Source organism: Delphinapterus leucas, chromosome 2 (assembly GCF_059928025.1).
Source record: "Delphinapterus leucas isolate spDelLeu-1000000601 "Yukka" chromosome 2, BTC_Dleu_Yukka2, whole genome shotgun sequence".
NCBI classification, from domain to species: domain Eukaryota; kingdom Metazoa; phylum Chordata; class Mammalia; order Artiodactyla; family Monodontidae; genus Delphinapterus; species Delphinapterus leucas.
This window is the reverse complement of record NC_143130.1, coordinates 73,225,560-73,253,508: the sequence shown is the minus strand read 5'-3', so window position 1 is coordinate 73,253,508 and position 27,949 is coordinate 73,225,560. Positions and strand designations below refer to the sequence as shown.

The 27,949-nt window shown below is 54.6% G+C and overlaps 1 protein-coding gene across 1 annotated transcript; it reads right to left on the bottom strand.

Moving 5' to 3' along the window:
- Nucleotides 1-27,949, bottom strand: RBPMS2 (RNA binding protein, mRNA processing factor 2). The gene is made up of 8 exons (XM_022579762.3): nt 27,503-27,949; nt 11,686-11,763; nt 11,078-11,116; nt 9,486-9,548; nt 9,003-9,153; nt 8,357-8,508; nt 2,408-2,477; nt 1-2,145 (listed from the first exon to the last, which is right to left on the bottom strand). The coding sequence occupies exons 1-7, from the start codon at nt 27,599-27,601 to the stop codon at nt 2,415-2,417; spliced, it is 645 nt and encodes a 214-aa protein (XP_022435470.2). The 5' UTR covers nt 27,602-27,949; the 3' UTR covers nt 1-2,145; nt 2,408-2,414.

The following is a 27,949-nucleotide window of genomic DNA, read 5'->3' as shown; positions in this document are numbered from 1 at the left end:
TCCGGGGGGTGGGGGGGTGGGGGAGTGAGGCAGGGAGTGGAGAGGGACACCAGGGTCCCCAAGATGCAGGCGAGGAAGTGACCAGGGCCAGCCACTGCCACTTCAGCTTTGTTCAGAGCAAGGCTGGGAGGAAAGCCGGCAGGAAGGAGGCTCTAGGGCCTCTCCTGCCCTCCCTTTCTAGGCTGGCTTTGAGTCAGGCTTGGAAGGGCATGGGGGCTGGGGGTGGGGGCATAGATGCTAAAGACAAATAGCAAAGCCATCAGGTCAGTGCTCCAACCCTCCAGAAGGAGCTGGAAAGAACTTCAAACCACCATTTCACAGATGAGGAAACTGAGGCCCCAAATCACAAAAGGGAAGAGTCAGGGTCAGCTGCTGGCATCCTGACTGGGTCCAGGGCAGCCCGGGGTCTTAGCAGCATACGGTTTCCCTGACCTTTGTACTCATTTGCTCTGGCTCCCAGCAAAACCCATCTCAGGAATCAGAGCTGCAGCTGGGAGCCTACAGGGTGGGTGGTCTTAACCCTTTCCAGGCCAAACTGCTGGGTCCTCTGCTTCCCTCTAGCACAGCCTCACATGACACACACCGAGGATACTACAGGCAGGAACCCAACCTCCCAAATCACAGTCCTTCTCTACTCAAGGGCCTGAAAAGGCCACAGGCCACAGGGTTGGGGCAGCCAGATGACACCATCCAGAGAAAACGAAGGTCCCATTTAGGTGCTTACTCTGGGTGCAGGGAATCTCCGCCCCCATCTTCAGAACAGAAAACAAAGAATGAGTTAAACCCAGGCGGCCCCGCTGCTCGGCCCTTGGCAGGTCACTTCCTCTCCAGCCTCAAGTCACACAAAAGAGGGCAGGAGGGAGAGGCCACGTGAGCTCTGAGGCCCAGGCCCACTTCGCCTCCTTCCCCCTTTAACTCCCAACACCTGTCCTCTAGCTGTGCCCTCCCGACGGCAACCTACAACCCAAGGAAGCAAAGGTCGGAGAGCAGTTACTTTGGATGATTTTTTATTTTGCATTTCATATATTATCCAGTTTCACATTCTCACAGGATCAGCAATTACAACAGCCTCCTCGTCTCCCAAGTCTGAAAACGGCAAGACAGCCACAGCTGTGGCCAAAGGCAATGCACTGATGTGCACACGAAACAAAAAATTGCACAATTTTTCCTTCATTTTTCTTAAACTAACAGCTGACGCTAAGGCTCACTGCTGGAGAACGGAAACCCTTTTCTTCTTCATGCCTCAAACTAAAATGTTAAACTTATCTGACAGGGCGGACAAGGTCTCTTCAATAATTAATTGCACACACACACGAAAAATCTTTCATGTTGCATAAATATTTTGTTACACAGGGTACAAAAATACTTTCACTTTTTGGTTGGTTTTGAACTTTGGAAAGCATGAGGAACCATGGCAGGGGTGGGGTGCGCCGCGGAGAGGTAAGCGAAACTGGGCAGAAAAAGGGTTTTTTTTAATGGCTGTTGGCTCATCTGAGGGGGAGGAAGCAGAGGACCCCAATTTGAAATGACCAAGAAAACGCTCTACCTTGGCTGGGTGGTCCTTCCTGTTCAGCCTGGAAGTGTGTGGGGTGGTGGAGGCCGCCAGCCGCAGGGCGGAACTGGCTGCAGGGCTTGGTCCTCACTGAAGCAGGGTGGGTGCAGGGGAGGGGGGTGTGGGGAGAGGGACCGGGAATGATGAACCATTAGTGGTCAGGACTTGTTGCTATGGTGACACAATGTGAGAACAAACTGTACACTCACATATATACAAGTTTAAGTGTCTTAATTCATGCCAGGAAAACATGCAAAATTAAACGCCTCATTTCTTTGAGGTGGGGCTACGGAAGCAAATTTGGACTGGAGGCCAGGCCTTGCTCAGTCCCAGTGAGACCTCCGAGCTGGGTCTGGGTGTCCCAGTGAGAAGGCCCCTGAATCCTGCCTTGAGGCCTTGGAGAGGGGCTTTGGGGCAGGACAGGGCTGAGGAAAAGGAGAGAAAGGAAACAAAAGTCCACTGAGTCAGGCTTAAAATTCACAGTCTTTGGAGGGAAGCAGCAGCTCTGCACGGGCCACCTGGGGGCAGTGGAAGCTCAAGGTGGCTCCCTCCCCAGTGAGGCGGGCGGGGGCTTCGAGCTGTGGTGACCAGACCTGGAGGGAGGGGAAAGAGGTGGCCATGAGCAGATGCATGGGACTGGAGATGAACCCAGGCCCTCCCCTTGCGAGGAGGCTGCAAGATGTGGGGTGGGGGGCAGGGTGGGAGGAGAGGGGAAAACCAGCCAGAGTGCCCCAGGCGCAAGCTCAGGTTGGGGTAGCACCAGCGAGCTCCTGGACTCAGGCAGAGGAACCACGGCCCTGCAGGGAGCCAGGCTCTAGGACGCTTTCCATCCCAGGCCTCTGAGCCAGCACTTACTGAAGAACTAACAGAACTGACGATATTTCCATCCTTGCTGGGTGGTATCAGAGGAAGGGTACCAGCGCACCTGCAAGAGAAGCCAACGTCAGGAGCTAGCTGTGCAGTCCCTTCGCTTGACGGGGGAGCCTGGGAAACACGGCCTTCAGTGCCCCTGTCGGAGTCCTGGTTCTGTCACTGACGGCGGAGGTCGGGCCACTTACTCACCTCTGGGCGTCAGTTTCTTCATCCTGAAAATGGGAGAGCGCCACCTGACCTGCCTCCTCTGCGGGACAGAGGTTCAAATGAGAGAAGGGTTACGAAGGCGTTCACGCTCCACTGAGCCCGACTGTACCAGGTGGAGTGCTGGCAGCCGGGGGCACTGGCCCAACAGTCTGCCCTTCCCCCTTAACCGGGAGAGGGCGGAATTCCTAACATCAGGAGAATGCACCTAACACATTTTTGCTCAACTTCTTTTGAATTTCAGTGCCCTCAACAGCTACAGGATAGAGATGATTAAAAGTCACAGGGTATCCACGAGGATCAGATAAGACAGAATGTAAAAACACATTAGAAACCAAAGTCAGTGTGGTCTCCAAGGGGCAGGACTCCCAGAAGTTGGTCCTGTCCTTGCAGGATCCCAGGAAGTCACAGACAAGACCCAGCTGATGCTCCCAGCCTCCGCCGCTGCCCCATTTCAGCTTCTGCACCACCCCCACCCCCGTTCCCTTCATTACAAAAGCCTCCTAATTTTAGAGATTTGTAACCTACCAGCTGAGCCCTCTAGTGGGAGCCTGGCAGCTACCTCAACCCTGGTACTTGCTAGAAGGCCCCACAGAGCAATGGCCCCAAAGCATGATTCCCAGAAACAGGCCAGGAAATGACATGCACCCCATTCCCCATGGGCCAGTCTGGACGGTGAGCCGTGCTGGGTGCCAAGCCAAGACTGCGGGGAGGCCGCCTGCCCCAGTTACAGACAGCACGTCCGCCCGGGCCTGACCCGTGGCCACCTGGGAGGGGTGGCGGCAGGGCATCACAGGGCCCCGAGTGAGGGGGTGGGAAGAGAACTCAGAGATGGGAGCCGGGGTTCTCTTAGGAAAGAAAGGGATGGCACAGGAGAGCCGATGAGGAGACCGAGTAGCAGCTGGGCATACAGACAAAACTCTTGAAGCACAAGCAGTCAGACCCAGTTACCCACTTGGCTGCCAGGAATCCCTGCCTCTGTAAGTAGGGAAGATATCGAGCAACGCCAGGCTATCTGGTGGCTGATGAAAGCTTCCTGAGAACTTGCTCCTGTGCCCCCTCCAAATTCTAGGTGCTGTTTTGTACAGCGCAGAACTCTGACCACCCCGTGTTCAGCAGGAAGTCGGCAGCTGGTTACTCTGAGATGCCAGGACACTTGGCACATGGCAGGACCAGGGCCTAGGCCAGCTGACCAATGTCGGGATGGCCCCTGGGCTCCAAGGATGTGGCACTGCTGTCATCGGCACACAGTTGACCCCTGGCTGCCAGGACCACCTTGATTAAGCCCCACACCACACAGAAAGGGTCAAGAGCCTCTTTGAGCCATCCAGCCTCAGAGGCCATCTTATTTTCTCTCATGTCTTCTGAACATCTGGAAACAGTTCCCTCCCTTCCTGGCTGACAGCTGAGTGGGAGGAAGCCTCTCCTCCCCTTTGCCGAGCAGTGGGCTGCCCTCTCAGCTGCAAGCCCGGCTGGACACCAGAGCTCATTCCCTAAGAGAGGGACGATGAGGAAACCAGCACCGCTGCCACCGGACAAGGCTGTGGCCGGTCCAGCTCAGGGAAGCCTTAGTGGACCCTGACCACTGCACTTCACCCAGCCTCCAGCTGGAGTGGCCCCACGGCAAGGAAGTGCCTGACAGGCTGGGTGCCCTGCAGGGCTGGACAAGGGGAGAGCGTCGGACGAGAGTGGGAGGGACCCTGGAGGCCTCCGACCTGCCCTCCTCCACCACCGGCTGCTTAGGGGCCCCCACAACAAGCCTGCTCCACCCAGCCCCACCCTCTCCACTAGGTGCTGAGGCTTGGGCTCCAGAGCAGCAGCTTTCCCTCCAGCCTGAGATGAGCCACCGCCTTCTTGGGGAGGAAGCAGAGGAAAGCCCTAATTTCTGAGCTTGGGATGGTCGTGCAACCCAACTGAACAGAACGTACTTGGAGGGCTGCATTTCCACTCTCCTCAGGTGCCTGGGATAGGCCAGTGGTCCAGGTTCTCTATAAAGAAGCACGGTCTCTTCCTGCCCCAACTCAGAACAAGACTCCAGGCCCAGGGGTCACGGCCAGCACAGCAGGGAGCAAGTGGCCAGTCCCCTGTCAGGGCCTCCACTTGTTCACGGGGCGGGGTTGGAGGTCTTAAGAGGCCACCCCACAGGGAAAGCCCATGGGCATCTAGAATGGTTACAGCTCCAAGAGGGGCAGCACCCAAAGAAAGGAAGTGGGGGGCACACGGTGCTCTCTCAGACCCTCAGACTGACTAACTGAGAAGATACACCAAAAAGTGGGCAAAGGGATGAATCCACACAAGAAGAAATAGAAACAGCCAACAAATAAGGGAGCCTCACTCATCACAAAGTCAAAACAATACAATTAACTCAGACCGGCAAGTCTACACTCTGACCTTGCAATAGTTCTAGGAATTTATGATAAGGAAAGCAGGCAGGACAGGTGCCCAGAGACGTGTGAACAAGGGCATCCGTGGCAGCACAGCCTAACAGAGCAAAAGAAAAGTGTGTAAACAACCTCACTGCCATCTACAGGGAGGCAGACACACTTATACACTGGTAGGCTAGCCAGGCACCCAGAATGCAGACCTATACTTACTGACATAGAAGCATGCCCTAATATTTAAGTTTTAAAAAGATTAAATGTGTAATTTTTGTAAAAGGTTCATACCCATGGATTTACTTATACACCTGTGTCCAACTACCTACCAAGTCTAAGGACTAAACGTAGTGATATTTTGGGGAACAGGATGACAAGCAAAGGCAAAAAAGAGAAAAAAAACCTGTCTTTTTCTTCCCATGAACGCAGACCTCTAATAGCTAATGTTCATGAAGCACCTGGCATGTGCCAGATGCTGGTCTAAGTAGTTTTCATATACTAAATTCATTTAATCCTCAGAAAAGCCCTATAAAGTTGATGCTATTAGCATTTCCATTAAACAGACAAGAAAACAGAGGCAGGGGAATTCGTGTAACTTTAAGGTCATCGGTAAGTGGCTGAGCCAGTGTAAGGGGGGCAAAGGGCTGCAGTGAAAGACCCCCATACCCTCAGGTCGAAATGGAAAAAGAAGTCCAAACTGGGAGGACCCTGGGGTGCAAGGGGACATGCAGAATCCCTGCTTTTAGGCCACCATCTTCATGTACCAGACCCCAGTGTGCCCCTGCCACCCATACGCTCTGAAAGGAGAAGATTCTATCAAAAGGATCAGAAGGTCCAGCAAGACAGCCTTGCGCCGAGATAGAGCAGGACTGAACCATCTCCAAGCCCCTTTCTTCCTGCAGGTCTCGCCCCTGCAGCCACATGAGGATGCCTCGCTCAGGCCGAGCTACTGGCAGAGGGCGTGAGGTCAGGGTGCATATGGTGGGGTACAGAAAGGAAGGACCGGTTTGCATCCCCTTTTGTCTATTCAGCTGCTGCCTTTCTCTCCAAGTCACCCCCTTACCCCCAGGCACAGAAAAACGCGGCTACTGGTCCTCTGGGTTCAGAATAACCTCCTGAGGATCACCAGGGTCCACCTCCCTCATTTAGGCATTTTCAGCCTCCACCTCTGGGGCAGTACTATCGGGGGCAGGGAGGGGGCTCTTGGAAGGAATAGAGAAAGTGATACTACTTCGAAAATGCTTTCATGCCTATTACTACATTTGGTCCTAACAGTGTGTTTTACTGTCGAGGAAACAACTATCCAGAGAACTCAAGCAGCGGGACAGAACTAGTCACCACCTGATCCAATCGCTCGTCATCAGGCTGCCTCCCGAAAAAAGCCACTATCCTTTGAGGGGGCCCTCATCCCCTTCCCAGGGAGACCAGAAGACAGGAACTCAGGCACAGCGAGGCCTGGAGGGAACTAGATAATAATGACATTAAATAATAAGCATGTAGTGCCCCCTCTATGCTAATAGGCTACCAACCACCCTCTAGAGTAGCTACGACTATCATCATACCACAAAGAAATTGAGACACAGAGAGGTCAAGAAACTTGCCCAAGGTCACACAGGTGTTGAAAGAGAGAGCCAGGACTTGGACCAAGGTAGCTGGACTGGAGTTGGACGGCCACAGGGCGTGGGGAAGGAGGGAGGAAGCTGGAAAGGAAGACAAGAGGAGGGCACACGGTCCCGTGTACGAAGCTTAGGGACCCACAGCAGTGCACCACTCCCAGCCGGCTGGGGGGGGGGCACCCCAAAAAGGGCAGAGATATCGCTCCTGAAGAATCTGACATCCTGACTGTCCCTGGCTCCCAACCTCTGCCTCACATTGCCACGGCCTAGCATCTCAGAGCAGACAGGGTAGAACCTCTCCATCCGATCTGGTCCTGCCCTCTCGTTTTACAGATGGGGACAAGACGGAGGCCCAGAGGTGAAGTCACTTGGTGAAGATCAGGTAGCTAACTGGTGGCACAGCTGGGATCAGAGGACTCACAGGGCCCCTGCAGTTCAACTACCCCCGCACCAGCTGCCTTCCACACTCCGCCGGGTCACAGAGGACTGCCTTCACTCACCACAGAACTGGTCTGCGGTAAGTCCCCCAAACGTCGCCCTAGAGAGGAAGAGCCCCGCCACCTCCCTACGCCGATCAATTTTCCAGCCGTCTGTGGTGTGCCGCTGGGGTGAGCGCCAAGCGGAACCACGCGTCTGCCCTCGGTACAACCCAAGTTGCCGTGGCCGGGGAAACGCCTTGCGAGGGTGGCAGTCAGGGAATCTGAACCTTCCACCTTGGAACTGGGCGAACCCAGGTCACTAAGCCCTTCAGAGGGATGGACACGCACTTGACCCTCCCACTGGCAGAGCTGCCCACTCCTCCTGCCTCAGCTTCTAGTTTCTGGGAACTTTCCCTCCTGGCTTCTCACACCCTTTAACTCCTCGTCCCCTTCTACTGCCCCAGCCAGGAGACCTCTTTTCTCTCCCTCTCAGCAGCCAGGTCGCTCTTCACGAGCCTCAGCTCTCGGTCACTTCACTGACGAGAGGCCCAGGTGGGCTCGCCGCTCACCACAGCCCTCCCACGCTGCCTGGCGGTGCCCTGTCACTGCCGCGCAGGGGCCTGGCTGTAACCTGCGAGGTGCTCGTGCCCCTCTCGGGCACCTGGCGCGGCATTCGGCAAGCACAGAGCCCTCCCAGCCCAGCCGTGCCCTCTCCACCTCTCGCCTAGAAGCGCGGGCTGCATCTTTCCCGCCCCAGCCCAGGTCACAATGCAGGGTGCCCACGTTCCTTGAACAAAAGAGCAAACACTCACTGGGCACCCCGGATGTTCCAGGTACAATTCTAGCCCCTCACATGGCTTAACATTTAATTCTCACAACAACCTGAGGCAGATAGTACTATTCTTATCTTTCCAGATGAGTGAAAAAGAACAACCCAGACACAGAAATCTTTCAGAGCTTTTTGAAGTTCACAAAGACAGGAGGAAGCAGAGGCAGGCGGGCTGCCTCCGGCGACCACACTCAGGTCTGTCACCACAGGCAGAATCGGCACAGCCTGCCCGCGCGTGTCCAGGGGGCAGTGGACCCACGGTGGGTCTCTCACACTTCGCATTTGCAGTGTATCCTCGATGCGGCCTCACAGCTTATCCTCTCCTTCCCCTCTGTGGGACCCCAAACCCCAAAGGTACTGTTGTTACAAGACAGCAGTTCTGCAGCAGCTCTGGGGACCTCGGTGGCCCGTGGCCGGGTAGGAATGAAGCCTGGCCAACTCAGAGCCTTTGTTCTCCCCCTTCCTACTTCTCCCCCCGACAGGCTTACCTGAGCATGTAGGGCGGCAGCGGCAGCAGCAGTGGCGGCTGGGTAGGTAAACGCAGCATGTGAGATGGCTGGGGTCAGCTCTGTGGTGTACAGAGGGTAGGGGGCCCAGGCCTCTGGGGATGCGGGGATCAGAGCGGCCCCCATCAGGTCATCTGCGACGGGAGACAACAGCCCCTCTTGTCAGAACGTGGGTCCCCCTTTGCGCCACCCCATTCCAAACACAGAAGGGGACCCAGCACTATCACTGAGCATAAGCTCCCTTCTCAGGCTCCCCTGAAGGATCCCAAGACTGGGAAAGAAGCCATGGTAACTTGGCCAGGCTTGGTGAGCATCCTGTCTGCTTCAAGAAGCCCTCAGATGGGTCTCTGCTCATCTCAACCAAGAGGGATCAGAGAAGGCTTCAGGGAAGCTGGGCGACACCAACAGCTCAGGAGCTCAGTCTGAGGTCCAGCAAAGGCTGCAGGGGAGGAAGGAAGCATGGGACCCACAGGGATGGGTAATGGTGGCTGCAAGAAGCTCCTGGAAAAGGGGCGGGCAGGCAGGACTGATGCCCTCAGTGATGCCCTCTGCACGCAACTCCATCCACGAGGGCCCCCCAGCTCTGCCAGGTAAAGGGCAGCAGATGGCCACTCTGAGTGCCACTCACAGGGGTCTCGTGCGATGAAGTGTGCTCCTAGGGCGGGGTGAGCGTTGGTGGGATTTGGTGTAGCCATTAGCTTGTTCTTGGCCATCTTGGTGTTGGCTTTGGCAAACTCTAGCCTCAGGGTCTGAGGGTTCTCAGGATCAAAGCGAATACCCTACGTGAGAAGGAAAGGAAGGGAAAAGCGTTACACTGTAGGACCCAGCCTGTCCACTGCAGTGGGGACGGAAGGGCCCCAGAAATGATCCAGCCTGAAAGACTCGTCCACACGGGGGCCAAGACAGAGGACACACTGCTCGGGCCTTGTGAGTAGTGGCGTTTGGCACAGACAGTGCAGCCAAAGACTCTGCCCCAGGATGTTGGGAAAGGTACATCTGTGGGCCCTTTCCTTGGGTGTGGAGTGGGGGAAGGTTTGCAGAAGACGGAACAGGAATACCCATTGCCTAGAAGTCTGTGGGTCAGAGAAAGGCCTGTTCTCTGTCTACTCACGTTCAATGCATTCTTGGCCGCTTCTGCTCCTGCCCGGCTGTCAAAGATCACAAAACCAACAGGCTAGTAGGAAAAAGAGAGAATACCCTTGCATCTCTCCCAACACTCCATCTCCCCTTCAAGCATACAAAACAAAACAACAAAAAAATATATAATTCTTGTCCATATCCCCCCTATGTTCAGCTAGAACACAGGGAGGATATGGCCAAGAATTATATATTTATATAATTATATATGGACAAGAATTATATATTTTTGGTTTGGGGCACTAAAACTCTCCCATCCAGGTACCACATTCTGGGAAACGATGCCAATACAGCTTTATCCCACTGCATTAAACATCACCCTTTCAGTAAAAGTCTTTTTTTTTTTAAATGTATGCAGGTAATTAAGTGTAAGTTCTAGTGTTTTCCCCAGCACGAAAGGGGACACTAATGTATCAAGGGCACGGAAAGGCTTCAGGTTCAATCAAGGGGCAACAGATTTTTTTAATATATATATATTTATTTATTTTATTTATTTATTTTTGGCTGCGTTGGGTCTTCATTGCTGCGCACGGTCTTTCTCTAGTTGCGGCGAGCGGGGGCTACTCTTCGTTGCGGTGCGCAGGCTTCTCATTGCGGTGGCTTCTCTTGTTGTGGAGCACGGGCTCTAGGCACATGGGCTTCAGTAGTTGTGTCACACGGGCTCTAGAGCGCAGGCTCAGTAGTTTGGGCCCACAGGCTTAGTTGTTCCGCAGCACGTGGGATCTTCCCGGACCAGGGCTCGAACCCGTGTCCCCTGCATTGGCAAGAGGATTCTTAACTACTGCGCCACCAGGGAAGTCCCATAAACTTGTTGCCCCGGGCTTCCCTGGTGGTGCAGTGGTTAAGAATCCGCCTGCCAATGCAGGGGACACGGGTTCGAGCCCTGGTCCGGGAAGATCCCACATGCCGCGGAGCAACTAAGCCCATGCACCACAACTACTGAGCCTGTGCTCTAGAGCCCGCAAGTCACAACTACTGAGCTCATGTGCCACAACTACTGAAGCCCGCCCACCTAGAGCCCGTACTCTGCAACAAGAGAAGCCACGACAATGAGAAGCCCGCGCACCGCAACGAAGAGTAGCCCCCGCTCGTCGCAACTAGAGAAAGCCCGTGCACAGCAACGAAGACCCAACGCAGCCAATAAATAAATAAATTTATTTATTTATTTATTTAAAAGGGGGGTCGGGGTTGGGGGGAACAACAGGTTTAAAACTTCTCCGACTTCATTTTGCCTGAGCTCAGTCCAGTTCCCAAATGGTTCCTGAAGGCTCTGGGCCTGGGACTCCTGGCATCAGGAACCAGAGCACAGCCACCACCTCTATGGTCCTCAGCCTCCGGGTCCCACTGTGGCTTCTCAAGGGCCAGAGAGTGAGGACCAGGAGCTGACTGGTAAGAAGAGGGGACCTGTGGAGGCTGCTCTTTCATCAGCCTAGGACAGGATAGGGGTGGCAGGGGGCAGGTCTCAGCTGCCAGATGCCTCAAGATTGAGGAAAAGAGAACAAGCTCAGTTCCAATTTCAGCAGTCGGTCTGGACTGGGAGGAAGAAAAACCTTGGAGAGAAATTACCTGTCTCGATGTGAGCTTGATCAGGGACCCTTCATACCCCTGCAGAGAGAGGTGGTCATTAACATGAAGGTCGGAAGCCTCTGTTGTGCTACCCTGGCCACCCCCCAGCCCTGCCTTTCCCCAGCTCACACTCTTCCCCCCCCAAAGGTGACCCACTCTGATCTCCACCACCGCTGAGTGCCCTCAGTCTTTGTGTCCCATATCACATGGCCTAGCACATGGGATGGCCATCATGCGGTAGCATTCATCATTTCATGCGGAAATTCCCCTTTGCTCCCATAGCCTGTCATCTGGAAGCACAGACCTCACCTTTTTAAGTTTTCTTATCTGCAAATTGAAAACGCTATGCTGAATCTCAAAGATTCCTTATACGGCAAAGTCTACTGAGATTCTACTGTCTCCACTTTACAGATGAGAAATCGGAGGCTCAGAAAGGCTAATAAGCAATTGACAGAAAGCAACATATGAGTTAGCAGGACCGGGACAGAGAACCAGGTCTGCCATCACAGTTTCTAGTTTTCCTGCTGCCCAATCCAGGTCTGCGATTCATTCCTGATGCTTCTCCTCCATCCTAGGCTCTGCCCATGGGTGGCTGAGTCCAGACTCACCTTGAACGGCCTGAAGAGCAGGTAGAGTTCTCTGGGTTTAATATCCACAGGGAGCCCACTGACGAACAGTGTCCGGACCTGGGGAAGAGATCACAGTGGTCAGGGCCGGGCTGACAGAAGAACAAGGATGATGGCTCTTCCTTCAGGAAGGAACTGGAATTCTTCCAGGGCTGAAGGAAGAATTCAGGATTTCCTGAGCCTTCTTTGGAGGCTGAGGCAAATGAGCACCCAAAGTTTCACAGCATTTAACTTTTCAAAACCCTTTCTGGGGGCTTCCCTGGTGGCGCAGTGGATGAGAGTCTGCCTGCCGATGCAGGGGACACGGGTTCGGGCCCCGGCCCGGGAAGATCCCACATGCCACAGAGCGGCTGGGCCCGTGAGCCATGGCCGCTGAGCCTGTGCTCCGCAACGGAAGAGGCCACAACAGTGAGAGGCCCGCGTACCGCAAAAAAAAAAAAAAAAAAAAAACCTTTCTGGACCCTTTCCTTTCCCTGGGTTCATCCTGCAGGTGTCACATCAAGCACTAGCTGAGCACTTCTGCACAGACTGTCTGTTGCCGAACAGCCTCAAGGAGAGAGTCCTGTTTAACAAGATAGATGAAAGGACCCCTCTGAGACTTGAAGAAAGCTATGGTGTCTTACCTCCAAAAAATGTACAAGTAGAAACATATATATATTTCAGAATATTCCCATGGACTCCTGGTAGAAAGGCTCCATCTGGTCTAGCGGGGAGGCAAAGATGTAAACTCTGTGCCTTGGAGCGATTTCATCAGAGGGCCCAGCACTTTCACATCCATCTCCTCCTGCTTTCCATGCTAGATGTAGGCTCTTCAGTGGCCGGCAATGTATTATACTCTTGCTTCTCTGTCCAGCTCTTAGCATGGTGCTGGTACTAAATGTTTACTGAATAAGGGACTTGAGGAAGGAGTCAGAGATGGAACAATGGTGCTGGGTTTTGAAGAATGTGTAGGATCTTGCCAACTTCAAGTGAGGCAGAGGATGGTGTAAGTTATGAGCCTTGCCCTCAACAAAGTTACAAGTTGGCACTGAAGCCAGGTCTAGACACCAGGTGTCCATCCTGTGACTCCTGCCAAACCTGACCTCCCGAACAGTGGGTGAGGTCCAGGAGAGGGCTGGCAGGAACACTTCCCTAATTCACCACTGCTGGTTAAATGCTGCTGGCCTCCAATGCTCAACTAGCAAGGCCAGATCAGCCAATAATTATAATGGGAGAAGGAGGGTTTTCCATAGTGTAGATCCATTAAAAATACATCTTGAAACTGTGCTTTCTGAGTAACGAAAAATCCAAAAGAGCAGAGCTTCCCCACACACTTGACTCCTGTTTTTTTTTTTTTTTTTTTTTTTTTTTGGCTACATGGCTTTGAGGATCTTAGTTCCCCGACCAGGGATGGAACCCTTGCCCTCAGCAGTGAAAGCGCAGAGTCCTAACCACTGAACTGCCAGGGAATTCCCTTGACTCCTGTTTCAAGTCGCATGTCATACCACTAAGCCAAAGGAAAGTCTTCTCAACTTGTCACTGACGACTTAAAAACAAGTTCACATGCCTCAGCCCACCCAACACGTGGCTATTCTTGAAAACATTTAGTGGGCCACATTCCCCCCCAGAGGCACCAAAGAACTTCTTCCATGCTCTAGTGATGGCCTGCTGAAGGAACTGAGGCAACAGCCTTCTTGGAGACAATGGCTTGAATCAGGAACCCAGGGCAGTCAGGCAAAGTTACACCCAACACACACACACACACACACTCCCTCCCCATCTCCCTCTCCTCCTCCCCCTCTCCCCTCCCCCTCCCCCCTCTCTCTCCAATGAACACACATGTCAACAACAGAGCCAGGAGTGGCAAAGGAAACCAGTAACAAGTGTCGCCACGCCTAGCCACACAGGAATGACTCCAAGCCCATGGCTGATAAAATAGGTAAGGACAGCTTCTTCTCTCACATGAGTTTTTGCCAAGAAGCAAACCCAGAATTCCTTGCCAGTTAGGACACCTCCACCCCCTCTGGTGATGCCTTTCCTCGCCACACACACTTCTGCTCTGGGCTTGGGGTAAAGGTTCTGTACATCTCACAGCCCATGGCAGCTGTGTCCCTATACACGCAGCTCTCAAGCACTGCCCTGTCCCAGAAGTATCTGGGAGAAACTGGACAGCCCAGGCTCCAGAGTGGGCTGAATTGAGTTCCTGGACTCCAGAGGGCAGCCGTCCTCTACACCCCTCTGCCCTTTGACGGAAGGCCTTTCATTTACATGTAAACCCCCAAAGAGAAGTGCCTCGCTCAGGCCATGCAGCTTGTTTTTTAAAGGCAGCAGACCTGGGACTTAAAACCCAGGTCTCCCTCCCAACCACTCACCCAGGCTGGTAGAGATGATGCTTGCTTTTTGGTGCCAGGACTTGGGCGCCCAGCCCACCACAGACGATGGACTGAAAGAGTACAAGCCAGCCAGGGTCCTGCTGGATGGGCCTGGACCAGCGCTACTCCCTCCTCCCTGGGATGAGGGGACATGCTTTGGGTCAAAGATGCAAAGCCAGAGCCGCCCACAGAAACCTCTGCCTCAGTTCTCCCCAGGGGCCACCCATTTCACCCCGGCTAATTTTAAACCCTTCCTCAAATGGCTCCTTTCTGGCCAGACCTCCCCAGAGGCCCCCTTAAATAGAAAGTTCTCAGCACAAAGTTTCCTGCTTAGCGGAGGGGAGGGGAGTGAGTATAGGGGAACTTTCCCTCATTCCCAGCTCAGATTCTGGTTCCCAGACTTCTCTGGGCCAGATGACTCTTTTCCCTGGCTTCCCATCTTTTAGATTCTAAAGGCTACAATACAGGTTGCATCCTGTGCCTGGTCATTCCTTAGGAAACAAGCTGACATCAAGGCAGTTATGGGTTAGGTGGTGGGTCCCCGTCTGCCAGTTCACAGACCCTTTGCTGGGAGGCTAAGTCACAGGAAGCCTGACCTGAATGCTCTCCTTGGTTCTCACTTGACCCTGGACACCCTGGCGGATGATGTACCCTCTGCCTACCCCCTGTGCGGACATGGAAACTGAGGCCCAGAAAGGGCTCAGGCAAGCTTGGCTCAGCAAGGAGCAAAGCTGGGTAAGATCCAGGAACACTGAGTCAGCCATCTATGCCATTCTTCTGGCTGTGGGGACAGAGGCAGCCACACCTGGGCAGCCTCATTAGCCCCATGGATGGGTAAAGTTCTGCCACACGTCCGTTCAGTAGCCAGTCCCTTCTCTGGGTGCCTGTTTAGAATGATGGCAAAGCTGGAGTGACAGGAAGTATGAGCTGAGCAGGCTGGCCGGCCACATGTCGAGAGAACAAGAGTTTCCAGAGCCCACCTACCCACCATGCTACTTCCAACTTCATCAGGTCCTGCCCCGGCCCACAGACTCCGGGTCCCCGACAAGCAGCCACATAGGGCATGGCAGCTGTTCACACTGCCCCCTCAGACCACCCCTTCCTCATTCCTTAACTGAAGGGCATCCATCCCTCAGGTTCCTCTATTTCCTCACCCCTCTTTCCTTCCTCTGAAGTCTTCTGGGGCCCTTAGGACCCCTTGTCTTTTACTGGTCCCACCATCTGAGCTCACCTGGACTCTAAAACCCAGAGATAGGAGGCAAGTCTCAAAACTTTCCTGTCCTCCAAGGTGCCTAGAGCCAGGCTCAACATCTGAGACCCCCCCCCCCCGTCTCTACACACCTTGGTCCCTCCAAAGAAGGGACTCACAGCCAGAAACGATGTGGTCCGGGACGGCAGAGTGACGCCATAAATGGGAAAGGCTTTGGTTAGTTAGACCAGAGTTTGCATCCCAGCTTTATTCTTGGCTTGGCGAAGCTGCTTCACCTCTCTGAATGTCAGCTTCTTTATCTGTACAACACAGGTACCCTCTACCTCCAGGATGAAGAGCACACTTTATGCCCAGCACACAGGAGAGGCTCAACCATATGCTTGTTCACTTCAGGGTCCCATAATCTCAACACTGACCTGCACAAAAACCTCACCTATCAGGTACCACAAGCCATTTAGTTATAAGGTTGCCTAGTGAGGCTGGGTCAGGTCCAGATCAGCCTGGAGCTGGGAACACAGGTGAGACAACCTTACACGGTCGTTGGATTCTTTAGTGTTCCTCTTCCCCAGGGAGGCCATGTCTGAGGTGGAAGGCACCGTGGAGTTCAGCTAGTTAAACACCCTCATTTTACAGATGACGGGGGCTTCCCTGGTGGCACAGTGGTTAGGGATCCGCCTGCCAGTGCAGGGGACACAGGTTCGAGCCCTGGTCCGGGAAGATCCCACATGCCACAGAGCAACTAAGCCCATGCGCCACAACTACTGAGCCTGCGCTCTAGAGCCCACGAGCCACAACTACTGAGCCCGTGAGCCACAACTACTGGAGCCTGCAGGCCTAGAACCCGTGCTCCGCAGCAAGAGAAGATGAGAAGCCCACACACCGCAACGAAGAGTAGCCCCTGCTCGCCGCAACTAGAGAAAGCCTGCACGCAGCAACAAAGACCCAACGCAGCCATAAATAAATAAATAAATAGATAGATAGATAAATAGATGAATGAATACTGATGAGGGAACTGAGGCTCAGAATAGGAAGGTGACAAGGCAACCTAATGGCACAGTCAGGATCCTTAGGGATGGCAGGGACAGAGGCATGTGGTTACTTCTGCAAGGCCTGGCCAATGAGTCCTGTGTCCCAGGCCAGCACTGGCAACCACTCCTCCGGTGCCACTTGCTGGTGCCAGCCTCACAGCCATAGGGTGCAGCATTCAGCAGAGAGGTTGGGCGCAGACAAGGATTCGGGGACCAACCACCACTGATGCCAAGATGGAAAGACCAGCCAAAGATCCCACCGCCTATTCCACAAGTTTACTACAAGAATTCAACACGAAACTATTTTAAGATACTTGGAGGAAGCAGAAGGGGTGGCTCACACAATCCCAGGCTGCTAGAAGGAACCAAACTTGTTTACCTAGGCCCTTCTTCCATACACTCACTCTTTCTCCAAAAGCATCCACACAGCCCAAGAGAATATCTCCCTCCTGCTCTGAAACATTGAAAGCAACCGCGGCCCTGTTAAAATGGTCATCTTCATGGCAAGTACCAGCAGACTGTGCTGGACCACAGCCATGTCCCTGGCACAGATGGAAGGCAAGTTTGGAACAGGCTGGAGAAGGTACTGGGGAGAGGTGGAAAAAGGATAGGGAATCCTTTGGAATTCCCTGGCAGTCCAGTGGTTAGGACTTGGCGCTTTCACTGCCATGGGCCTGGGGTCAATCCCTGGTCAGGGAACAAAGATCCCACAAGCTGCACAGCCAAAAAAAAAAAAAAAAAAGGGATGGGGAGTCCTTAGAGACAGTAGAAGAAGACACATGTTGAGGAACCACTGGAAGCACCGAATTCAATGTGGACAAGGAACTTGGCCAGAGAGGTGTCCCCATACAGGACATCGCAGACATGGTGTGTAGCCTTCATGATGGTCAGGAGCAGACTTGGCCTCGCTGGAGGTCCCAGCCAGTGCCAGTCCTGCCTAGGGCAGCAAACTGGCCTTCAGCACGACGGTGTCCCTGGCCAGCAAAGCTTGGGGACTCCCGAGGCTGCTCGTCCCTCAAGCAAGCCCTGCTGCCTATCCTTCCCTGGGGGTGCTGGGAACAAGAGGGTGGGAGAGTCCAGCCCCTTCTAGGAAGTCCACACCACAGGCTATCACTGGCAGGCAGGCTTCCTGGGGTTGGCTAGGTATTTGCTGTGTGATCGTGGGCCCTCTCCCTCCAGCTACTGCTGGACCTTGAGTGCCTGGGGCTCCCAATGACCTCTTGCCTGCTCCTCCCTCCTCCACGGGAGGCCACCCATCTCATTCCCAGTGCTCCGGGGAGGGGCAGAGAAGGGCACAGGAAGTGGTGGCCCCCATCCTCAGCCTTATTCTTGAGGCCCCTGGGGAGGGAACGCCCCCTTCAAGGAGCCTCTCCAGCACCTTCTGTAATCCCAGCAGGACAGAGGACCCGAGCCCCCGGGTGGTGCAGCCCTTTCCCTCAGTAAAGGTGAAAACTGCGGCCCTCCCCAGCCCAGAGGGAAGACAACTTTTTAGAGAGAAGTAGGAAGAAGGGGCTCTGACAAACTCATTCCTGTTTGTGTGTCAGTAATGATCTTCCTTCAGACAAACAAACCAACAGTTGTTTACAGATCTTCAGAAAAAATGAAAGTAAACAGAAGCCTCCAGGAGCAAGGTGACAGTGATACCCAAGGCATCAGCCTAATAGCAGAAATTCAGGCTTCTGCCTAAAAGGCTTCGAGGCAGGACTCGACCTCTTTCCATCAGCCCAGGTGGACATCTCTGTCAGCCTGGACACCTGCACAGGCACACCTGTCATTCCAGTGCCCCCAGGCCAAGGCCAGCTCCCCCAACAGTGGCTGCTTAGAGGTCTCTGTCCTCCCCTGGGCACACACAGGGCCCAGCACATGGGGGCCCTGCAGAAGTCATGGGAAGGGAGCTGTGGGGGGAGGCGGGGCAGGGGGCATTCCCCCCAGAGGAAAGCCTCCGTGTGGGACAGGACTGGGGTGTGGGGTCCGAGGGGCCACACCACGAGGCCCTCCCTCCCTAGTGGGGGGACGCCACACTCAATCAGCCCAGGCTGGGGCCTGGCCACACTCCACCTTCATACCAAGAATTGAACACTCAGGTTAAGGGTGGCAGCAGGATACTGTGGCTGAGAGGATGAGCGCCGTAAATACCAGTTTTTATTAGAGACGGAAGGGGTAAACACTGCTGTCAAAAACAGTCGTATGTCCATGGATATTAAACCCCCTACCCTTTAACTCCAAAGGACAACCACGGCCTCCTTCCAAACCCCAGCCCTGTACTCTCCAAGACAGCACCCTGGACTTGGACTCCAGGGACCTCCCGTCCGGGGTACAAAGGATGCTGAGGTAGGAGAACATCAGGGTTATCCCCACCCTTCCCCCACCCCCAAATAAATCCCAGCGGTCCACCAGAAACACTCCCCACTAGAAGACAACTCCTGCCTTCTAGGTGAATCTCTGCCTCACGAGGCTAAGAAACTTGACTCTGGGGAACAGAAACATCATACCAAAGAGATAAAAATGATACTTGAAAATTGATTCTTTGTGGCAATCCAACATCTCTGAAGTTAGAATTCAATCTGGAAAGGGAACTGTTTCAACCAACCACTTCATCAAAATGTTCAAGTAACTCGCTTACTTTGAACGCTGCCTCTTAGCATGGGGAGCCCTGCTGGTGTCATCTGGATGGAAAACACCCCTTACAAAAGTGGGTGGGGGAGGAGGGAAATCCAAACAGGGAAAAACAAGCCTCTCATAAGCCCCTCCCACATCCTTCCCCAATTCCCAGCCCTCTCCAGGAACCGAAATGCAGAACATCTGAGCTGGAAGAAACCTTATTTTTAGCTGAGGTCCAGTGAGTTGCTCCAAGTCACCGAGCGTATCAGAAGCAGCCCCAGTGTCCCCAGGTGCCCGGCTCACAAGTCAATGCTCTTTTGCAAACCTTGATCTCACACCACCAACCCACTCAGAGCCCAGTGGGGGTCAGCCTTAGGTGCCCAGAACAAATGACCTTCAGCTTCTGAGCTAAGAGGGCAGCAACAGTCCTTAGCAGAAGGTTGACCGGGGGTGCACGGGGTTCCACTGGATGATCCCATGGCTAGTCCTAAACAGTTAGGTATAGGGAAGTCAAAGGGAAGACTGACAGACTGCCAACTCCCAGAGCAGCCTTCTGCAGCGGGGAAGGGGTGGGGGTAGAGCAGGGCCCCTCACAGCCCCAGGAAGCCCTGAGTCCAAACAGAAGCCCAAGCCACCCCATCTCGGTGTCCCACTACCGCCCCACCAGCCAGATCATGGGAGTTTATGAGCTGCAGCCTGCGTTATATAAAGCTTGCAGCGTTCCTGCTGTAAAGATACTGAAGGTCCTTTTTAAACTTCATCACGCCCAGTTCAGCCCTGGCTTCTGCAAGGGGAAAAGGGTCATTGAGAACCAAGACACAGGACTCAGGCTCAGCCTCCTGCTCAGACAACAGACCAGACACAGAAACAAAAGAACAAGAGCCTCAAAGCAATTGTCAAGGAGCCCGATTGAAGTCCCAGCCCTGCCACTGGCCAGGCAAGTGGCTTCGTGGCCTTCACCACTGCCTCAGCAATAAAGAGGAGGGGTGGACTCGCCTCAGGGCCCTTCACACTCTGACCTTCCAAGAAACCAAGGAAGTGGGAGACCGTGATGGAGTCTCGGAGTAATGCTCGGGCACTGTCCTCCATGGGCTCAGAGCTCCAGTGCTTTCGTTTTGCCCACAAGACGGCAAAGAAAGCAGTAAAGAAGAGGCAGAGGTTGAGAGGGTGAGAAAGCAGGATGTCAGAAGCCAGGCCCTTGGGGTTTGAGAGGGGTCTCTCTGCTGGGGCAATACCGGAGCTGCCAAACAGAAACCACAGAGCAAGTCACTTTACCTCTGCAGAGATCTCAGCGGCCTGGCCTTTTTCTTCTGTATACATATGTAGGGGGCGGGGTGAGAGTTGGGTTCTGCCTGGGTCCTGTGCTTAGGCTTGGCACTGGCAGGTCGCTTTTACGCCTCCCCGGGGGAAAGAAGTCCCTCTCAGTGGGGCCACTTGACGAGAGGTGGATGGAATGTGGTGACATGGCCCGCAGACCCAGGACTTATAAGGGCTGAACAAGGACACAGGGAAAAAGAGCAAGCAGATACAGCCAGACAGTACAGCAAGCAGATACAAACACACATGCTCCCAGAACGCCAGCGCCTCCTGTTTCCTCCAAGGAGCTCTGGGCTGCTCAGCTCCCAGGCTAGGACAGTGCCCAGCCTCCCTCCAAGCAGTGCCCACCTAGGACACCGCCAACGTCATCACGGTCTGACCTGGCGGGGAGAAGTCCAGGTTTAGGGGCTGTTCCACAGTGTTTTGCCTGCCCCTGCTAATTCCAGCCCCGAATCACATGTATCAGGGCTTGGCTCTAAGGCCCCACACTGGGCAGCACTTGGTAGTTTCCACTTCTTTCACACCTACCATCGGAGTGTGAGCCTGACAGGCCTCTGAGGTAACAGGCAGAGTGGTACAGGCCCATTTTACAGTTGAGGAAACCAGCTCAGGAGTTAGGTGCCTGGCCAGCCACTGGCAGAGCTGGGGGTCAAGTCCAAGTTGCCTGGGAAGTTGGGGCTCTTCCTTCAGGGCCTGCAATGTGTCCTAGAGCTCCACCTGTGTGTGTGTAGGGGTGGGAGGAACTAAGCTGGATTAAATAAGGCTTCAGACCTTATACTCCAAGCTACTTCTACCCCCAGGAAGGGAAGGCTTCACATCTTGGGAACACACCTGGTCAAAGTCTGCTGCGAGTCCTGCGCTACACCTCATTAGGGAACCCAACCAAATAGCGTGAACCGTGCTATGCAGACTCCTTGCGACTAGGCTGCCTGGAGGCCGGGTGGGGGTGGGGTGGGTGGCCTGCTTTCCACTTGGTTCCAGACAGAGCCAGGGACAAGGCGTTCAGAGGCAACTCAGAAAGACAGGCTCAACCTGGGACAAAGTGAGAGAGTGGCATGGACATATATACATTACCAAATGTAAAACAGATAGCTAGTGGGAAGCAGCCGCACAGCACAGGGAGATTAGCACAGGGAGATCAGCTCGGTGCTTTGTGACCAACCAGAGGGGTGGGATAGGGAAGGTGGGAGGGAGACGCAAGAGGGAGGGGATATGGGGATATATGTAAATGTATAGCTGATCTACTTTGTTACACAGCAGAAACTAACACACCATTGTGAAGCAATTATACTCCAATAAACATGTTAAAAAAAAAAAAAAAAGAAAGACAGGCTCACAGGGTCTCCAGCATGAAGCTTCTGGGCAAGGCTCCCTTCCCTCCTGTGCCGTCAGCCTCCCCTGTCCCTCCTACTGCTGTGTGGTCGGCCAATGCCAATCTATTGCCTGACCCTTGTGGCTGGCAAAGGTTGCAGCTGTCACCACTGCTATATGCTACCCCATAGATTCAAGGCGTTGTCCTAGGGGAATCCCACGCACTTCCCCTAGCTCCAAAATCAATACCTCCAACCCTTAAACCATGTGATGTTAATCCAGTGTGAACACACGGCCCGTGCACATGAACACAAAGAGCTGAGCACGCCACACCTGTGCACCACCCGACTGAGGCAGGTGAAGTCTGATGAGAGATGTTTCCCAAAGGGACACTCCTGTTGGGAGAGGGTCTCTGTTCAGGGATGGAAACTACTTCTAGGACCTAGATTCTGGTTTGGAGCTCCCCTGTCACCAACACAGGAGAACCCCTCCATCCCAAGTTGTGCCCGCATATGGCTACAATTACACACAAGAACAGGGACCAGTCTGGGTGGAAGCTCTTCACAGCCTTGATCACAACAAAGGTTCCCCAAACTGGTCTCAGGTCCTATTCCAGTAATTTCTTCTGACCTCTCCCAGTTAAAGTCCAAAACTCACTTGGGAAAGGGTAGGTTGGCTAACCATAAAAAGGAGGTAGGGGGCTTCCCTGGTGGCGCAGTGGTTGAGAGTCTGCCTGCCGATGCAGGGGACACGGGTTCGTGCCCCAGTCCGGGAGGATCCCACATGCCGCGGAGCGGCTGGGCCCATGAGCCATGGCCGCTGAGCCTGCGTGTCCGGAGCCTGTGCTCCGCAATGGGAGAGGCCACAACAGTGAGAGGCCCGCGTACAGAAAAAAAAAAAAAAAAGGAGGTAGGGACTCCAGACACTCATACCATGGGCTCGTCCAGGCCAGACCTTGCCCTTTCTCCCTGAGGGTCCTAGGCCTGTTCAGAACTATACAGGTGGCCTTGATGACTTGTGACAGCCAAGAGCCTTTCCTCAGTCGGCTGTAAATGACTGAAGGCCATGACAGATGGGCCAAGGCAGACCCTCCCACTACATCCAGCTCCTGCTATATTCTGGAGGCGCCTGGCATGGATGGATCCACCAGTAGGCTCTTCAGGAATGGAGGACCCAACGATCTTGCCACCTGTCTAGCCTTGGCACACCTCAGGTAATCTTATTCCTTCCATCCAAGGACGGGGAAAAAAGCAGAAAGCAAGGAGGCCGTGCTGGTCCCTGGGCAGGCAGTAGATGGGGTTTGGCATAGGAAGCTTCATGGGTTGTCTGCAGTTCCCACCTCACAGCAGCATGGTTTCTGAAGTATGGGAGATGGGCTCTGCCCCACTGCCTCACAGCTTTGCCTGGGGTGTGAGGACCCCTCTGAGGCAGCCATGGTCAGGGTTCGGCAGAGGAACTGACAAGGCATCAAATGTTGCTGCTACCCAAAATCAATGGCTGAGCAGAGGCTGGAGGCCACCAGGTGCTGCCAGAACCTAGCACTCTAGCTCAGGTCTGGGTAACCAGAGGTGGGTGGCCTTGGACCAGGAACTTAGCACTCAGGGCAGGTGGGAGGACTCCTCTCCTCTACCTCTCAGGACTGTCTGGAGAACCAGTGGGATAAATGGGTGGAGAGCATGAAAACTGAGCAAAGCATCCCGCAGTTCATGTGTTGCCTCTAGTTACAATACTCGCCAGACTCCTCCCCCAGCCCCACCCCAGAGACGGAGATGAGAAATCAGAATGTCCAAACACTGAATGATACTTAGAAGTTGGTTCTTACTGGGGCAAACTAGCCAGGCTGCCCACTTACAGGCAAGGAGGAGATAAGGAGACCCAAGAGAATGGCCCCCCAAAATGACAGGCAGTCACTTTAGAGTAAGTACAATTTTTTTAGTTAAGATGCCCAAAGCAACAGGGAATCAAGGGTGGGGGTGGGGTGTGAAGGCAGTCAGCCCCAGCCCAGGCTACAAGGGGGATGTACTGTCTGCAGAGAATTCACTTGTTCTGGTTTTTATCACCGCAATAACAATTCTAAACATTATCTGTGATAAAATGCTCCTCCTGCAGGGGCTGACAGCTCCCACCACCCAGTCTTGGGATGCCACCAACCCAAAGAGAACTAGCCTGGAACCAGTCCCTGAGCTTCTGCTTGGGACGCTGTCATCACCTAAAGCTCAGCCCTAAAAAACTTCAGTTGCAGACCCTCTCCCCTCCCCACCCCCAAGTCTCATCCAAATCCCCAATATAAAACAGAACAGTGGGTATAGTATGTTGTTAAGAGCAAACTCTGGGTCCAAACCCCAACCTACCCAATTACTAGCTACATGAAAGCTATTTAACCTCTCTGTGTCTCAGTTTCCTCACTTATAAAATAAACTTCATAGTGCTGTTGTGGAAGTTAAATGAGTTAAAACGGTGAAGTGCTCAAAACAATGCCTGGTACAAAGACTATGTATGGGTTTACTACGCATAGTACAGCCTTACCATTAGGTTATTTGAGCAGAGAAGACACATTCACGACAACCGCCAGGGAGGAGGGGAGTCTGATCTACCTGATCTGTCTGGATCTACCTACTTGGGTCCTGTTTCCAGGTAAAAGTCCGGAAGCATAGATGCCTCCCTCCCCTTATACCAAAAAAAAGTCTGCAGACAGAGCACCAAGATGTCCCAGATTCTGTCAAATATTTTTGATGGCAGAGAAAAGGGGCAGTGCCCAAGTCACACACTGGACCCTGAAATTCCTTCACTCATTTGAGTGCTAACCTTGGCCATCCTGCCAGGGGCCAGGGACCTAGCTGGATCCTCAGAGACCCCTAGAGGACACATGATGGACCGTGCGGTACCAGACGTGCAAGAAGCGATCTTGGCCCAGCTTTGGTGGATGCCATGGACAGGCAAAGATGGGGATGGAGGACAGTGAGGGGCCAAGACGCTCAGGTCAAGCTGTAGCTCCCTTAGCTACCGTTAATCTCTGCCTTTCTAGAGCTTACCATTAGGTTGGCATAAAACTTCTTTAACTCTTAGAAACTTGAACCGCACTCCCCACCCCAAGATTCCAAACACCACCCTCCTCTCAGGGGGCCCCCAACGAGTCATTACTGTAACTTAACACTGCCTTGTATTAAAATATGTCTCCATTTTCAAAATAAAATATTCTTTCAAACCACATATACCCTTCCCCAGAAACACTGTAACTCTCCAGCCATCTCTCAAGAATCACACAGGAGATGCTTGAATCTGGGATTGGGCAAAACCAGAGGCAAGCCTGCCCTGAGCAGGGCTCGGGTGCTGTACTGCCTCACCTTCTGGAGCTCAGGCACCAGCCAAGACGCACCTCGGGGTGGGGGGGTATGGCTTCTAGATTGAAAGGGACACATAGCTGTTCCCCTTAACTCCTCGCTGCCCTCCTTAGCTTTCAAAGGGTTAAAGGGTTAGAAGTTTTCAAAGCTTCTAACACACCTTCTTCTTAAGTAGCAGAAAAATGCCAATTTCCTCCCAAGCCTGCATGATCTCAGGCTGTTCATAACGTGGCCTCCAATAGTACTGCAACATAGCAAATTCCTGGTAGTCACCCAAACAAGCCATGTGGCTCCACAATCCACCCCCCACTTTTATACATGCTATTCCCTCTTCTTGGAATGCCTTTTCCATCCCTACAGGTCTAACCACCTCCTACTCAGCCACATCTCAGGGAGGGCTGACCTCTAACTTCTTCCTTGGCTTCCTAGGTTTGCTTTAGCTAATCTCCAAGAGCCAGCCTGGGTCAACCACGAGAGTAAACCACCACTGCTAATGCGGATTTCCCCAATGGTGGCTCTTGGGGGTTGCAGAACTGCCTACCTAGGGGGCATCTAAGCTAAAGAGAATAAGTCTAGTTCCTGCTCAAACCACCAATCCAAGATGGAACCCTGGCTGAAGAGCTCTTGGCCCACTGTTCAGAAAGCTAATGAGGAGAAGGGGCCGATTCTTGTGCTTACCGGACCAGAGCAGACTCTGGGCTCCAAGAAATCACTGGGGCCCTTAGTCTTAGACCTCTGTTAAACAGGAGCCCATGCTCCCCACCCTCCCCAGCACCAGTTGCACTGAACTCCTTGAAGCACTACAGGGCTATAGCCCACCTCTGCCCACAAGGAGGGAGAGCAGGGATTCCACTTCTTGATGATTCTGCCCTCTCTCTCAAAAAGCTAGTTAGAAAAAAGTGACCAATACCTCAAACGATTCCTCCAAGACTTTAGACTGGCCACGTGGTTCACCCTTCCCATTTCAAACGGGTGGGTCTGAGGGTCTCTTCGGCGAGCTAAGTCCCTGCTGAAGTCAACCCTCTAGCAGAAGTGGTTCCGGGTCCTTGCCCAGCTTCACAGGAGATGGCTTCCCTCCCTCAATTTCAGCAGAGACCACACACACACTAGCAACCCTGTCAGCCTCCCCCAACTCTCAGGGGAGATTCTGAACAACCAGGTACAGTCAGGATGGGGTCCCCAAAGCCAAGGGCCTGTCAGCATCAAGGTCCAAGAAGGACAAGGACTTTAGGAGCCAAATGAACCCCAGCCCACTAGAACCCACACCACACTCGTGGACATATGTCAGGCCTTCCTTCGCCACTCTTCAGAGTGAAGCGTTGTAGATTCCTCCTTTCCTTCCCCACAGAAAGCGGGGTCTAGACCTAGATTCTCAAGCTGTCATGTCATTGGTGGACTGGGGCTGGCAGCAGGCCTCTGAATTGCTAAGAGTGGGAACTGGCAGTGTGACCCTCCCATCATCCCTCCCACAGTGAGGAGCCCAGCCCAGCCGTGGGCCAGTGCCGCCATTCTGCACCAAACCTATAGCACGGCGGGCGGGCACCCGCCACTGGATAGGAGGGAGGCAGCAACGCCAGCCCCCATCAGGGGCTCTGCGGTTTCTCCCCCAGACCAAGGGGAAGGGAGCTCAGGGTGGATAACTGGCCCTTGGTTTCCTGGGCAAGAGCATGCCAGGGCGCGGCAGGAAGGGTCTAGGGTCTCTTGGCCCTAGAGTGACACAGCAGAGGCCCCTTCAGAGAGAGAGCTGCGAAGGCTGCCCCCTTTCCACACCAGTTTTTGTCTCTGCGGGCCGAGCTTCTGGTCTCCATTCACTGATAGCCTTAAGGCTATATCCACCCCCACACACATACACCCTCCCGGATTTTGCCACATCCAATTAGCCACTCAGCTGTTGGTGATTGCACGAAGCCGCCCCAGACTCCCTCCTCTTAGCACATGGCCGGTGGACATTCCTAGCAGAATCCCACTAGGGCCAGCTTTGGGGTCCTGGCTTGTCTGCCACGGCAAAACCCGAGAGACGAGAACTGGGAACTGAGTGTCTTTAGGCATCTCCTTCCCAACTCAGTCAGCTGACATCTTTGCCAAAGCCCAAGCTCTGGGGCCGTGAAGAAAGCCGTCTACCCCCATGACTACAACTCTAGCGAACCAAGGTGCCGCGCAGCCGGCCCAGGCCTCCAAGGTCACGGGGAGGGGTCAGGGCGGAAAGTACAAGAGAGTGTGGGTGCCGCCCGCCCGCCGTGCTAATCCCAATCAGTTCCTCCCAGCCGAGGCGGGAGTCCCGGCCACGCGGGAGGAGCGCCTCGGAAGAGGGCAGCGAGCGGGGCGGAGTGGAGAACGAAGGACGCGCGGGCAGCAGGCGTGGGGCGGACACGGCGCAGCTCGCCCACCGCGGGACGCACTGACGGCCGCCGGCGCACGGTCGGCCCCGAGCCTGGGAGGGCGGGGAGACAATGCCCGCCCGGCGGGGTAGTCCAGGCCGCACGCCCCCGCCCGCCGGACACGGGCTGCTCCTCCCCGGCCGAAGGGCAACGGCGGAAAGGCGCCGGGAGCGATTGCCAGATCGCGTGCGGGGCCCTGCGCGCCCCGTCCCCCGCCCACCTCCGCGTGTACTTCACCCAAGTCCCGGGGGCGCAGACCCACCTCCTCCTCCAGGGTGCCGCTGGAGCCCGAGCCCGTGCCGGTGCCGGTGCCGGTGCCCGTGCTGGTGCCGTGCTCGCCGTCCGGCTTCAGGTTGCTCATGGTGCGGGGGGTGGGGTGGGGGTGGCTAGGGGAAGGGAACGCGGAGGGCTAGCGCGGCGCCCGGCCCCGGTAAGGAGGTGGGAAGGGGCGAGGTGAGCGGTGCGCTCCGGGGGTGAGGGGCTGAGTGGCGGTGGGGAGAGCGCGGGGCGGTGAGAGGGGCAGCCGCAGCGTCGGGCTGGGGTCACATTAAGTTTGGCGGGTGCAGGAGGCGGGGAGGGGGTGCGGCGGGGGAGGCACTGGGAACCGGAGCCGAGCCGGAGCGGCCGCCGCCTCCGCCTTTTCACTGCGACCCGCGAGTGCGCCCGCGGCGGCGGCGGCGGCGGCGGCGGCGGCGGCGGGGGGCGGGCG

Bases quoted from the DNA above. Each gene is read 5' to 3' on its own strand.
- RBPMS2 (XM_022579762.3), bottom strand. From the start codon at position 27,601: ATGAGCAACCTGAAGCCGGACGGCGAGCACGGCACCAGCACGGGCACC. The intron at 11,117-11,685 runs GTGAGTCTGGAC...CTCTCTCTGCAG, and splicing joins TGCTCTTCAGGCCGTTCAAG to GGGTATGAAGGGTCCCTGAT. The intron at 8,509-9,002 runs GTGAGTGGCACT...CTCCCGTCGCAG, and splicing joins CTTCATCGCACGAGACCCCT to ATGACCTGATGGGGGCCGCT.